At 56.8% G+C, this 14,216-nt stretch overlaps 6 protein-coding genes across 6 annotated transcripts; 3 read left to right on the top strand and 3 right to left on the bottom strand.

Annotated features, from left to right (window-relative positions):
• Positions 1 to 87: 87 nt before the first annotated feature.
• Positions 88 to 2,202, top strand: Malapachy_0565 (hypothetical protein; the record flags this gene model as incomplete). Its single annotated transcript, XM_018135081.1, has 1 exon — positions 88 to 2,202. The coding sequence occupies one exon, from the start codon at positions 88 to 90 to the stop codon at positions 2,200 to 2,202; it is 2,115 nt and encodes a 704-aa protein (XP_017990540.1).
• A 16-nt stretch (positions 2,203 to 2,218) lies between these two features.
• Malapachy_0527 (arm repeat-containing protein) lies at positions 2,219 to 7,839 on the bottom strand (the record flags this gene model as incomplete). The annotated part of the gene is made up of 2 exons (XM_018135044.1): positions 2,219 to 7,210; positions 7,237 to 7,839. 2 exons carry the CDS (start codon positions 7,837 to 7,839, stop codon positions 2,219 to 2,221), a joined length of 5,595 nt encoding a protein of 1,864 aa, XP_017990475.1.
• Positions 7,840 to 8,185: 346 nt separating this feature from the next.
• Malapachy_0540 (general substrate transporter) lies at positions 8,186 to 10,027 on the bottom strand (the record flags this gene model as incomplete). The annotated part of the gene is made up of 1 exon (XM_018135056.1): positions 8,186 to 10,027. One exon carries the CDS (start codon positions 10,025 to 10,027, stop codon positions 8,186 to 8,188), a length of 1,842 nt encoding a protein of 613 aa, XP_017990447.1.
• A 652-nt stretch (positions 10,028 to 10,679) lies between these two features.
• On the top strand, positions 10,680 to 11,741 carry Malapachy_0600 (hypothetical protein; the record flags this gene model as incomplete). Its single annotated transcript, XM_018135116.1, has 1 exon — positions 10,680 to 11,741. The coding sequence occupies one exon, from the start codon at positions 10,680 to 10,682 to the stop codon at positions 11,739 to 11,741; it is 1,062 nt and encodes a 353-aa protein (XP_017990550.1).
• A 162-nt stretch (positions 11,742 to 11,903) lies between these two features.
• Positions 11,904 to 12,356, top strand: Malapachy_0611 (hypothetical protein; the record flags this gene model as incomplete). Its single annotated transcript, XM_018135127.1, has 2 exons — positions 11,904 to 11,972; positions 12,000 to 12,356. 2 exons carry the CDS (start codon positions 11,904 to 11,906, stop codon positions 12,354 to 12,356), a joined length of 426 nt encoding a protein of 141 aa, XP_017990453.1.
• Positions 12,357 to 12,364: 8 nt separating this feature from the next.
• On the bottom strand, positions 12,365 to 14,143 carry Malapachy_0525 (5-oxoprolinase; the record flags this gene model as incomplete). The annotated part of the gene is made up of 1 exon (XM_018135042.1): positions 12,365 to 14,143. The coding sequence occupies one exon, from the start codon at positions 14,141 to 14,143 to the stop codon at positions 12,365 to 12,367; it is 1,779 nt and encodes a 592-aa protein (XP_017990480.1).
• Between the last annotated feature and the right edge of the window lie 73 nt (positions 14,144 to 14,216).

Genomic DNA, 14,216 nt, shown 5'->3' with positions numbered 1-14,216 from the left:
TAGGCGAACGGGGGGGAAGGGACCCTCCCCTCTATCGACCGAATCGGGTCGTGCATACAGACCACGACACCTTCGTGCGCTTAGACAATGAGGACGACGTATCGACCCCTGTCGCTACCGCGCGTCCCACGCTCACAGCAGCTCACAGTAAACTTGATACCCGACCCAATCACGCCCAATGCGCACGCCTTACTAGCGACGCCCATTTCCTTCCCGTCGCTACTGCGCCGTTCACGTCAAGTACGTGATGGCGCTCATTTTTCGTACGTGTCGCCACTTCCGCTCTCGTTTCCGTACGACATCAAAGTCGACCCGCAAGAAGATGAGTCCATGCAAGTGGAATCGTACTTCCGTGCGTTGGAGCTGCCTACGCCGCCTGCAGGCACATCGCGATGCCAGGCCATCGCCGCTGCGCGGCAGCGGACCGCCACCTACCCGTCAGCGCGACTCGTAGCGTTTTCTCCGCCGACGCACGAAGCATACCTGCCTCACTTGGACGTCGGCGATGCCTATACGTGGATCCAGTCGACATCAGGCACGCCGACCGCGTATAGTTCGGGTCCGGCGCTCGCCACCGAGGGCGATGCACATATGTGGGGCACAGCCTCCGCGGATCCAGCAATGGCACGGCAGGCGGTAAGTGACTGGGCGTCCGGGCGCGCCTACAGTGTCGATATCGAAGAAGGTGTGCGCGTACGTGACGATGATGGCACAGGCGCCGCGTTCCTGGTCCGCGACGAAGAGGCGGCAGCCAATACGAAGAACGCCCTGGCAGCACTGTACCAGCGCACATCGTATGGGCCCTGGTCCCTGCGGTACGGCGGGCACCAGTTTGGCGAGTGGGCGGGCCAGTTGGGCGATGGACGTGCTGTCTCGCTGCTGGAAACGCTGCACCCAGACACACAAGCGCGGTGCGAAGTGCAACTGAAAGGCGCGGGACGTACACCCTATTCGCGCTTTGCCGATGGCCTTGCGACGCTCAAAAGCTCTGTACGTGAATTTCTCGCGTCCGAGTACATGGCTGCCCTGGGCATTCCGACCAGTCGTGCGCTGTGTGTGGTGGCACTGCCGGACGTCCCTGTGGAGCGTGAAACACGTACGAGCGCGGCCGTGACGATGCGGCTGGCTACGTCGTGGCTGCGTATCGGCAACTTTGAGATCCATGCGCGTCGGCAGGAATGGGAGAGTGTGCGTGTCTTGGGCGAGTTTGTGGCGCGTGACTTGTTTGGCTGGGACGATGTCGTGAAAGGGGAGTCGAGCGCCTCGCGACCGCCCTGGGCGAAGCGACTCGTGTACGAAGTGGCACGGCGCAATGCCAAGACCGTGGCCCTGTGGCAAGTGTACGGGTTTATGCATGGCGTGATCAATACAGACAACATGGCGCTCACGGGCGAAACGATCGACTATGGCCCGTATGGGTTTATGGACGTATTTGACGAGCATCGCGCATGCAATCATTCAGACTGGATGCACAGGTACTCGTACGAGAAACAGCCCACAATGCTACTCTATGCGATTGACCGCCTCTGTGATGCCCTGGCGCCTATATGGGGCTGGGAACGTGCTCACAACCAAGCGCCATCGCCGGGCGAATGGGGCGCTCTGCCTGAGAACGAACGGCAGATGTATGCAGACCAGCTGGACGACGAACGCGAGGCACTGCAGACGTGGCTGCGTGAGACGATTTTAGAAGAGTGGGCCGCCGGCTGGTGTCGTCGGTTGGGCGTGGCGATGACGACGCCGACGCACGTCAAGGACGAGTTGGTCGATCCACTCCTCGATGCCATTCATGGCCTGGATATGACGCGGGCATTGCGGGCGTTGTGTGCGTGGAGCGACGAGGGTGACCTCTCCACGTTGGCCTCAGCGATGGTCCAGGCGGCCACGTGCGAGCAAGCGCCGCCCCGCGCGGAGGCACACGAGCGAGTGACGCAGTGGCTCGGGACGTACCGAGCGTGGCGTCAGGCGCACCCTGCGCCTACGCCCATCGATCTGCGGCACACGAATCCGCAGTTTGTGTTGCGCAACTGGATCACCGACGTCGTAGCCGAACGGCTGGAGCAGGCACATGACACGGCGTACTTGGAGCAAGTGCGTGCGATGTGTGCACAGCCATTTGCGGCATGCACGACGCCAGAGACACGTGCATTGTGCGAGATCGGGGCGCTGGTGCAAGATTATATGCCATCTTGCTCGTCGTAAGGCGTACGTACAACCACTATACAAAATAGTCGCTACGGCCCAACGTAAAGTCATGCACTTCCTGGACGCGATCGCCAAAGTGGACTTGGTCCTCGGCCCACGTATCCTGATGGGTCCGTCGGAATTCAGCCGCACACCGTCGCACAGTCGTGCTGACCGGGACAGGACTGTCCGTGTGCGGCGCAATGGTATCCAGCACAAGGCTGGGCATCCAGTCAGGCACGTCGTAAGGGAAGGCGGCGACCAACGCTGTAGCGCCCAGCACACCTGCATGCACATGCGAGAGGGCCTCGTCGAACCCGGGCGTACCGCGCTTCGGCAGGGGCGTCATGGCCATCGCAGCAAAGGTTCGTGAGAGTGGCACGATGTGCGCACGCTGCGAGCAGCGCACCACGCCCGACAAGGTCGTCGCGGCCATATCACGCACCTCCACATGCGGATCGCGCAACAGAGCGACCAGTACGTTGAGGACGCGTTGCCGACTGGCATCGGTCCAGAAAAACAGATTCTGGAAGTAGACAATTTGGAGGAGGGGCAGGGCGTCGGCCCGCGAGTGCCATGAAGTGGACGTCTCAAGTACATGCAGCAGCGTTTCGAGAAGCTGGGCGACGTGCGCCTCGCCAAACGTATGCGATGCAATTTGGATCAGCACATCACTGGCCGTCGCAGAGAGCTCTTCGTGGTCGCGCAGCTGGAACGCATCAAAGAGTGCCGGCATCAGATCCAATACATACGTCGACATAGGCCCCAATCGATGATCGTCCAAGCTGAGACAGATCCACAGCGCCATGGTCGACGCAGCACGATCGTACGTCGACGTGCCATGCACCGACGGCATGCGCTCAGCACGCCATGCCGACAGTTGCGAGCGCAGCTTGGCACACCGTGCTTGCATCGCAGGGTCGTGCGCCAGGAGCGAGCCCGCCTGTGCCTGACTGTGCTGCAGCAAGGCGTCAACGGAGGCAAACGCAGGACGTGCGTGCGCCAATTCCAACTCGACCAGGCCATCGCCCACGGCCTTGCGCACTTCCTGGTAGTCATGCGCAAAGTGCGTGAGGTACACATCGGCCAGCGAATCCGTGCCCCAGGCCATCGCTTTGCCCTGCAAGGCATGCACGGCACTGGCTAGCAGCTGCTGCGTATGCGCCTGCTGCCCAGGGCTCAGCGACGTAGCGGCCAGCGCCTCACGAGCCTGCGTCCAGAGCGACGTGAGCAGGGCAAAGTACCGCCGTGGATCCCGCTGGCTACACACGTACTCCATGCACATCTGCCATGCAGGCTGACTGTCGAGCGTGCACTCGACCATGGTCCGTGGCAGCCACGTTTGCAGCGAGGCGGTCACGGCGTCTTGCGCAGCGAGAGGCCAGTGCTTACTACCCCGCAACACGCCGCCGACCAGCTCGGCCGCCGCGCGATGCGGATGCCGATCACGTTGGGCGACGAGCGCTTGCAGGCATGGCTCTATGCACGTCCATAGCGGCGGGCCCAGCACTTGCACAAGCGACTTGACAAACACTGTCACATCCGCTGCGAGGTAGTCACGCTCCATTTCCTGCGAGGCATGACGGGCCCATACCTCCCACCATGACGCCGTGCCTACCATGGCCGACAATGCATCAAGCGAGGCCTGCGAGGCCGCTTCCCAGGTCGGCATCGTCTCCATGCTCACATAGTACGGCGTCGTAGGCGGCCATACCAGCCACCCTTCCACACTCTTGTCGTGCAGCGGTGTGGCCATAGTCCGTGGCGTCGCGTACGCTTGCATACGTGCCTCTGGATCGCCCACCGGCCCCCTATGTTTGTACGGTGGGGAGGCCTGCTCCAGGTACAGCGCCATGCCCTCGCTGAACGTACGTAGCTTGATCAGGTACAAGCATCGGACGAGCGTCTGCTGGGCATGGTGCCGCAAGTCGAGATTGTCACTGATCGCCAACTGCGCTAGCAACGTCACCAGACGTGTATCGCATGGCCGATCACGGCGTAGCAGCGCACGTATGGTACGCAGAGACAGCAGCGCAAAGGCCCAGTGCGTACGAGGCGAGGCCAGCAGAGCAAGGAGCTCCTTATGCAGCGTCGCATGTGTCTCGTCCACCAGAGTTAGCCAAGCAGGACGATTAGACTCGATAGACAGCGCCGCCATCTGCGCACGCTGCACGGCCTGCGTAAGCGAGCCAGTCGTAGCGTAGGCCACGTGCCAGGTAGGATCCTCTAGCTTGCCAATCAAGTCATGCCATACACCACGCACCAACTTCTGGATCGAGGGCCGCGTACGTGCCTGCAGCCCCGCAAGCGCCATCACAATCGGGCGAAGGCACGAAGGATGCCGCGCCGTGGTACGCTGGAACGACTTGGCCGCTACAACGTACAAGGCGCCCTTCACCTGCTCGTCACTCGCTGTGGGCGACATGGCATCGACCAGCGCAGGAATACACGACAATCGCGTGCCCTCGTACGTAGAGCATACACTCTCCAGCGTCGTCTGAGCCAGGCGGCGTACCGCGACGTAGTGCGACATGCACAGACCGACCAGCTCGCGCAGAAGAGCATCATCACGGTCCGTGCGGCCCGCGTACGCATAGTGCCAGCGTTGGCGCGTCGCATGGTACAGCATCGCACGACGGAGCCACAAGATACGTGGGAATCGCTGCTGCTTCGCCCAGCGCCGCCCGATCGTACGGAAGAACGAGACGGATTTGAGAAGGCCTTGCAGTTCCTCCGTGAGGACACTGTGGGGCACCAGGTAGGTCCGCAGCAGACGGACCAACTGCTTCATCGCATCAACATGGTCCGCCGACAAGTGCGGGATGACATGCGCAGCGCGCGCCAGGGTCGCCCCGACGCGTTCGCGGAACGCCATGACGCGCGCATACCGTGGATCGCTGGACGCAAGCGCATGCCCTGTATCCACAGGGACAGGCCGCACGACCTGCGACGCAGGCACATCGCCCCCGTCCTGCTGGACACGCACGTGGCCGTCCTTGCGCCGCGCCTCTTCAGCGAGGGCGCCTTGGCCGGCCAGCGCATAGCGCACACACAGCAGCGTGCGGCATACGTCATTGTGCCATGCCCTCGTCGCCTCCACCTGCTCGAGCCGCGCGTCCAGGAGAGAGAGCGCTGGCTCGACGACGTGCGTAAGGACATCCAAGGCCATGTCCACTTCCGCCGACGACGGCGTATGCCATGCCATGTCCACCTCGTCACAGCGATACAGCCGCCCGAACAAGCGGTGAGGATGAGCTTGGCGTGTATGTGAGGCCCATTCGGCCGGATTGACAAACCGCTGCTCGGCCACGTACACATTCAGCAGCGTCGTAAGCACACGCTGCACGAGCTTGGCTGTGAGCATGTAGCCACGCTCAGTGTAGCAGGCCTCGACCAGGCGGGCCAGCGTACGCACAAGCACATCCTTGTAGGGCAGCAACGCAGCGCCAGCAAACATCACAGCACTACTTAGGACATTGATGTGCCAATGCAGCGCGGTGTCCTGCGCACGTGGAATGCTCGTGCTGGTCGTTCGGACCGACGAGGCCCCATGCGCCAACTCGCTCTCGATACGCTCGCAGCAGTAGGGCACCACATACTTCAGTACCTGCGCCGCATCCGCACGTGCAAAGCACCCGACGAGGGATCCAATGACTTTGACACCATTCGCTGCCGTCGTCGTACGCACATACTCCCATACAATGTCCCAGCATCGCGCAAAGGCATCTTCGCCAAGCGCGCTGCAAAACACGTCGCATGTAGCAATCAACATATTGAGGACCATCTCTTCATTCTTCTCGCCAATCTTGCCGCTCTTTCCCTCCTCCGGCAGCGCGGTGAACAGCATTAGCACACGGCGTACAAACTCTGTGCTCCAGGCATCCAGCTCAGCCGTAGCTAGGCGCGCAGCGTAATCCTCGGCGCCCAGTGTCGACACGGTATCTTCATCCACCACAGTCGGCGTCTCATCAGGTGTCTCGGCGCCCGCGCCGGATGTCCCATCCACAATACAGATTGAGACAGAGATGCTCAAAATCAGCATACAAGTACTCATCGTCTTCATAGGATCATTGAGGTCGATGCCAGGCAGACAGAGATGCAACAACGGCGCAAGATGCTTGGCGCCTGCTGGATACACCTGCATGGACACAAGTGGCTGCGACGTGGCTGCTAATGTAGCGATCACAGCCGTCGTGCGCTGCGTCGTTTCCAGGGCTTCGAGCGACGTAAAACTACGCTGCAGCACAGCGGGCAAAATCAAGGATGGCTCTAAGAATGCCATGCGCTTCAAGCTAGATTGGGTCGCGAGCGACGTCAGGGGATCTTTCGAAAACATGCTGAGCAAGCACACTGTACGCAGGGTACGCACAAATTCCACGCGAATCGACGACGTAAGTCGCCTGTCGGCGGGCGTACGACACTCCTCCTTGGCTTCATACTGACACCGCCGTGCAAACTCCCACGTCAAGTGCTGCACGAAGTTGGCCAGCTGCACTTGCCATAGTCCCCAGTTCGATGGATGAAAGTACGTTTCGGTTGCTTGCACAAATTTGGCGAGTTGCGTAAGGGCTTTCGAGCCGCCCACCCATGTAGATTCATTGCCATCCTTGGCCATACTGTACACAAGGATCATGGCAAAGGAGTACAGACGGTCACTAGGCTTTTTCATCCGAAGCGTCTTGTGGGAGGCCGAAGCATCTGCCCCTGTACGCACGGAGGACGATTGTGCCATCAACGTCGCATTCGCCGATTTACTGGCTCCAACAGGCAGACCAGCCGAACGAAGACATTTGGTCATAATCAAGCTAAACTGTGCATCGGTAAAAATGCCAGTTTCAGACCATAACGGTGTAGTTTGTGGCTCTGTGGTATGTAGCTCAGCTAGTCGAGCAAGTAGATCAAGCATTTGGTCATCAAATAACGAAGACTTGAACGTCTCCCAAAGCCGGAAAAGAGTAGGCATCCATGCAGTAGGCTCGGTAAGGGGCAGGAAATGCACAAGGAGCGCTTGCGTAGCGATGACAGACTGAGGTTAGAACCACGGAAACATACATTTAAATCATTGCCATCCATATGTGGCAACATGGCTTCTAGCATGGCTGCGGCTTCTGATGCAGGGAAAAAACGCTGGGCACATTCAGCTAGGTCAAGAAGCACGCCACTCACAGTGGACGAACCAATCTTACGTTGCTTGTGGTACACTTCACCAACGAGTACGTCATAAAGAGAGCGCCATGGCAGTTCAAGATCTTCAATATTAATCAACTTTTTCGGTTTTAGGAGCCGCATACAGATTGTGGCGGCAAGATCTGTTAGGTAGGTATCCAGCTTCGGCATCACGGCCAACTCGTAAAATAGATGAGCAACGCGTGCACGGTACGAGCGCGTAAGTGGGTATTTAAGAGAGAGTAGATCCTGTACATAGTGACACCATTGTAGTAGAGAAGCACCCCAGTCCTCTGACTGGATGCAGCCACATACTTGATCTACGCCATGCGTAAGCAGTTGCTCAAATTCAGCTTGTGTCTGACACTGGTACGGTAAATGGCGCGCAATAAGTGGCACATTATCGGAAGGTATAACATAGAGTTCCTCTCCTGCATTCTTCACATCAATATCGTCAATAGGGTCATCAGAAAGCAGATCAAGGTCCATAGTGAGAGCACCTTGGTGTGGCTTTGCAACGACGCGCGTTGCGGGGTATCGTCATCTTCTTGACCGGGATTAGTCAGCTGTTGAAACAGCGAAAAAAAATGTGGCTGGCATTCTTCAGTAATGCTACGACGTTGAAAAGAGAATCTCTAATAAACCATGCGAACATGAATTTACTCATTGTCTCCCCGTTGTACTACAGAAAAAGTACATAAATGGGTCATTTAGGTCTGTGCATTAGACGAATTAGGTGAGAGAGAAATGCACAGAGCATAAAGATAGCCATCTATTGCAAGATAACCACCAAATGGCTTTCAACACCATGTCTTGCCTAATACAATTCGTTCAATTACACCTGAGGACCAGGGTTGGCAGTCGGCGAGGTAATGTCAACATTACCTGTACCCATGCCAACACCCGTGTCAGTGCCGTTGCCAGCACCGGCACCCAAACGCTTCTGGTCACCAAACTCATTGTCGTCAACGTCATACATAAAGTTGCCAGTGTTGATTTCCTCAGGCTTAGTCGGGACCTTGCCGTCCGCCTTCTCCTGCTCACGGTGTTGAAGAACAGCGTCAAGCTCCTCAGGCGAAAGGAAAGGACGAGTGATCGAGAAGTAGGCCGCGTTGGTCATGAAGCGGCTCTTCCTCCAGAAGCCCTCGTGGTAAGCATCCTCGAAGATCAGGTCCATCTCCTCAAGACCACGGTGCTTCGTCTCAGGGTAGAAGCAGTAGACAATCGGAATGAAAAGCAGGTTGAAAGCACCGAACATGGTGAAAGTGTGGTTCTTTAGGCTCTTGAAGGCCGGCGGCGAAATCATCACGACGGTGAAGTTCATGAGCCAGTTCACAATTGTCGACATGGCAGCAGCAGGGGCACGGACACGCATGTTGTTGACCTCAGGCGGGTAGAGCCAAGCCATGCCAAGCCAACCGAGTGACCACGGCACAAAGTAGATGTAGATGAAAGCTTCAGCCACCTTACCGTAGACTTGCGTAGTCGGGTCACCGGCCGGTTTCTGCTGCACCATGTACACCATGCCCGAGATGATGGCGAAGCAAAGCATCATGCCGAATGCACCCCAGATCATCAAGTGACGACGGCCAATAAGATCGATGAAGAACACAGCCGCTGAGGCAGCAAGGAAATACAATACACCACTGCAGCACACCAGGATACGACTAATGATATCGTCGGGTTGCACCATCTTGAACACCGTGTTAGCATAGTACGTCAAGTTGTTAATACCAGTCCACTGCTGCATGCACTGACCACCCATACCCAGGACAGTCCGGTAGAAGTTCTGCGACGGACCAGTCTCAAGCATCTCGCGGTAGCGGAACGGACCAAGCCTCTGCTCGTTGAGTTGGATAGCATCAACAAGCGTATGGAGCTCCTGTTGCACTTCAGGGTCATCGCGCGGCTTGCCGTACACGCGTGCCAGCACACTTTCAGCCTCCTCCACGCGATTCTTCTTGACCAGCCAACGAGGGGACTCAGGCATAATCATGATACCGATGATAATAACAATACAGAACACAATCTGGAAAGCGATGGGAAAGCGCCATTGTACACTGTTCCATCTTAAGAAGTAGAACGCAAAGTCCAACCAGTATGAGATCATGACACCACCGCCAAGTAGGGCACCCTCGATGAATACAAGGAGACCACGGTACCTGGGGTGAGACAGTTCAGACTGCAGCACAGGGATAGTAGCAGTGTTCATTCCGTTGCCAAGACCTGCAACAATACGCCCAACGATGAAGTTGCCCATCGTGTCGTAAAGAACCATAACAACCGTACCAACAATCATAATGGTCGAACCAATCATAACACACCAGCGACGGCCAAGAGCATCACCGCGGAACAAGATAAAGATAGCACCAATCATACAACCAAGCTCGTAGCAACTGACAACAGCACCCTGGATGTTGTCACTAAACAGCCAGGGCTGGAGCTTTACTTGAGTAACATCATGAGCCGTCCGAAGAGCCGTACCAGCACCGTTCGGCTCGTACTTAGCAATTTCAGGCATTGAGGCAGCCAACATAGGCTCCTCGATCAGAGAAGACATGACACCCTGGTCATAACCGAAAAGAAGGAAAGCAGTAGCACATGTAAACGTTGTGATGAACCGAATACTCGTGCCGCTGAGCTTATCCGCACCAGGGAAGTGCGGAATATGGATCATCTTGGGCGATGAACCTGTATGTGGGACGAAGGAAAGGTGTGAACTTAAGGAACCGTCTACAACGCCCCAAGACTCTGTAAAACCGGACTTTAGACGTGTTCATTAGGTTATTTATTTATATGTACATAAATGTGGTATGCATCCCAATTTTTATTCGCAGGGTAATTATTGGATCAGGTGACAATGATGGACAGGGCGTAAATGCAAGCCATAGGATAATAAACCAGAAAATGATAGCCCTATTCAGATGATTCGGCTGAGACACCTGCATCTTCTGAAACCCCGCCGATCTAAACACTCTGAAATAAGGCAAGGAAGGGACTTCGATTGTCAATGGATCATTGTACAGGCTGACAGTCCAATAAAAAATTGACATACCGCTTTTGGATCCAGGGCACCTTGTTGTGTTATATAATGTTTATTAATTGGCGTCTTTTATGAAAGATCACCCTCCGATCACTGTACTGCGGTAAATCTGTCGTTGTTAGTCGTGCTTATGTCGTGTTTTTCGACTCGACCGAAGCAATGGGGGGTGGCACGCATAATTTCTTCAAGAAAAAGAGGCCCTTGCATTGGCACCAGGGCAGTTGCAGCTAGCTTCTACTAACGATGGCGTCGGAACTTGATCAAACCTACTTACATCGTGTCAACGATGCGATCCTTAGTGGCGGCGCTACTTAGTGTATGTGGTGTGGCGGCTTTTTTGAATCCTGAGGAGGTGTCTACGGCACACTTTCACAATGCCACCTTAGAGAGCGCGGAACCGGCTGTGCATTCGCTCAGCAAGCGCTCAGCGTTCTTTGGTACAGCGACATGGTATGATGTCGAGACATGGGTAGCAGGTGCCTGCGGTCAAGATATCGATAATGACATGCACATCGTGGCGCTAAATCAGCCAATGTACGGCGACTTGGACTCTCGTTCCAGTTGGTGTGGTCGACACATTATGATTGCCAATGGGCTCAAAACGGCCAGAGCCGTAATCATGGACGCCTGTCCTGAGACAAGACAGTGTCATTATGGTTCTCTGGATATGAGCATGTCCCTATTTGAGGAGTTCCATGATTTGACACTAGGCGTTTTCCCGATTGCCTGGTGGACCATCGATGGCGATGACCAGGATGGGGGAGACAGCAGCCATGGCAGCGGCGATAGCAACAGTGGTGAATCCAGCAGTGACGGTGGATCGGATAAGAATGGCAACAACGGTGGCAATGATAATGATGGGAATAATAGCAGTGGGAATGGCAACAATAACGGCGGACAACAACAACGGCCGCACTCGTCGCCGTCGAGTTCGCCGGCACCGTCGCCGTCCAAGTCGCCTTCGAACCCGTCGCCAAGCAACTCGCCTTCGACCAACCAGCGTAACAATGATCAAGCAGCACGCGAGTCCAAGGCGCGTGCGGCATCCGTGTCTTCGGCCTCCGCTGTGAGCAAGGCCGCGTCGATTGCTAGTGCACAGTCAGCCGCACGTGCATCTGCAAGCTCGAAGAAGGCTGCCTCGATGGCGAGTGTGAGCAGTGCACGAAGCTCTTCGTCGAGTGTAGCCTCAGCAAGCCAGTCTGCTGTAAATGCAGGTCTTGCTCCCCCTGGTCAGGTTGGCACAGGTGGGGAGAGTTCGCAGACGGATCCTCGAGAGGGCAATCTGCAGAATTTTGTCAAGGTACTCAATGGACTGTCCATGCTGGTTCATGCGGCGGCTCAAGGGTAAATGAAATTCTGGTACGATCGATCGGGCAATATGACATTGTTGTTGGTAGATATACGTTTGTGATATAGCATTTGCACTGTACATTTCTCTAAAAAGGACCCAATTTCATGTGGAGGGCCCACCGAGTGCCTGCCCTCGCCGGTCGCTGACACGTACTACGCCATGCGACGCCCACTGGGTGCATTGGAAGCGCTGCTCACCGCGTACGCCACACGAGCATTGGCGAAATGGGTACGTAGACGGCACGACTCATGACAGATGAGCAGCTCCCCCCTGTTTCTACGTGCCACAGAGCGCGTTTTGCATGAATGGGATCATTTACCGAATCGCTGGCAAGGTCGGGCTGTGCCGCCTTTCGAGCCACGGACACCATCATCGACGGTCGAGCACGACGAACCACACGATATGCCATCACCCTACCCTATCTCCGGCAAGCATTCGATGCCCTCCTTTGGTCAGCGAGCAACACCGCGTCGCCCAACCGTCGCGCAAACACGCGGTTCGCATAAGGGCGACGCGGCTGAGTCTCCACCGAAGCGAAAGCGTGACGTGGATCGCGTGGCCGAGGAAATTCGCGCACTGCAAGAGAAAATTCGGGGCACTCGTGAGCGGTGACTATGTATCTATGCACCAAGCTGCAGAGCGTGCCAGTTGGCCAAGCTGCCACGATGAGGCATGCGCACACGTGCTTGGCGCGCCTCGGATGAGGTGTCGCTGTCTTTGGAGGTCGATGGACCGAAACCACCGCCACCCGGCGTGTGGACGACAATGCGATCGCCTGCACCGAATCGAGCGGTGGCTTTTCCGCCCATGTTGATGACACGAGGCGGCACAGTGCCATCCTCTGCAGCTGCAATCATATCGCCATCTTCTTCACGGCGCCTCTTTACCCAGAGGTTCAAGCCACTCTGAGCGGGCTCACCGCCGCGCAGCCCATAGGGACGATGGACACGGCGCTCCGACAGGATACTGACCTGGATACCAGGCTCAAGGAACTCAATGTCACGCACAACACCATCACCACCGCGGTACTGACCATCGCCACCGGACCCTTCGCGCAAACCAAAGCGGCGCAAAAAGACAGGGTAGCGACGCTCAAAGATCTCCGGATCAGTAATGCGTGTGTTCGTCATATGTGTATGAACACCACTCGTACCGTTCCATGAAGGACCTGCACCCGAACCGCCAGCAATGGTTTCATAGTACCCGAAACCTTCAATCAGCTTGCCATTCTCATCGTTGCCGCCAGTACCGAAGGTCAAGTTGTTGCAATCGCCCTGGCTCGCAGCCACCGCTTCAAAGGCACGGAAGACCACGTCTGTGATACGCTGGCTTGTCAGCACGTTGCCGCCGACGACAGCAGCCGTCTCAGATGGACGCAAGAGCGAGCCGGAAGGCAGGCGAACATCGATGGGGGCCAAGCAGCCCTGGTTCAGGGGGATGTCTTCCGATACCATGCAGCGCAGGGCGTATATAATCGCGCTAAAGGCCACGGAGGGTGGGCAGTTGATGTTGGCATTGACTTCAGGGCCTGTACCCTCAAAGTCAAAGATAGCAGAGCCCGCGTCAGGATCGATCGTTACACGCAGCTCGATCGGCGTGCCATCATCCATGTAATCGACGGCATGCAGTTCAGTCGAGGCGTGCTGCCTGGCGACGCGGCGCAGCAGGTTGCGCACGGCCAGCTCGGCATTGTCACGAATATGCAACATGTAGTCCTGAACCGTCTGCAGACCCCATTCGTCCACGAGATCATTGATCAGCTGAATGCCCTTGTGGTTCGCGGCAATCTGTGCCTTGAGATCGCTCTCCACGTCACGGAAGCAGCGCGTGCCTGAGCAGCCCGGGTACTTTGCCGGCTCATCAACCAGCAGACGAACAAGGCCGTCGCGGTCGTACACGCCCTTTGACACGATCTTGAACGAGCGGATCTGCGCACCTTCCTGAAACAGGCTCTTGCTTGTCGGGGGCATGGAGCCTGGGAGAATACCGCCGATATCCGCATGGTGTCCACGGCTCGCCGTAAAGAAGATAATCTCATCACGGTCTGGAGCAAATACAGGCGTGATACACGTGATATCAGGGAGATGACTTCCGCCAGCCACGGGGTGGTTCGTCAGCACCACATCGCCACGCTGAAAGGCGCCCTGACCAAGCTTCGCGAGGTTCTCCGCCTGCCATTTGACCGCAAAGCTCATGCTGCCCAAGTGGACTGGCAGATGCGGCGCATTCGCAATCAGGGAGCCGTCCGGCGCAAAGATCGCGCAGGAGAAATCCAACCGTTCCTTGATGTTGGTCGAAATGGACGTCTGCTGCAGCGAGCGGCCCATGGACTCTGCCACTGCCATGAAGCGGTTCGCAAATAGCGAAAGCAGGATCGGATCGGCACTAGAGCTTGTCATTGTGTAGGGGGATAGGAAGAAAGATGCACAGCGGGAGAGCGCCAAGGGTGTTTGACGCCTGGAGGTCTCGGGT

This window comes from Malassezia pachydermatis (assembly GCF_001278385.1).
Source record: "Malassezia pachydermatis strain CBS 1879 chromosome Unknown scaffold8, whole genome shotgun sequence".
In the NCBI taxonomy this organism is placed as follows: domain Eukaryota; kingdom Fungi; phylum Basidiomycota; class Malasseziomycetes; order Malasseziales; family Malasseziaceae; genus Malassezia; species Malassezia pachydermatis.
This window is presented reverse-complemented; position numbering and strand designations above follow the sequence as displayed.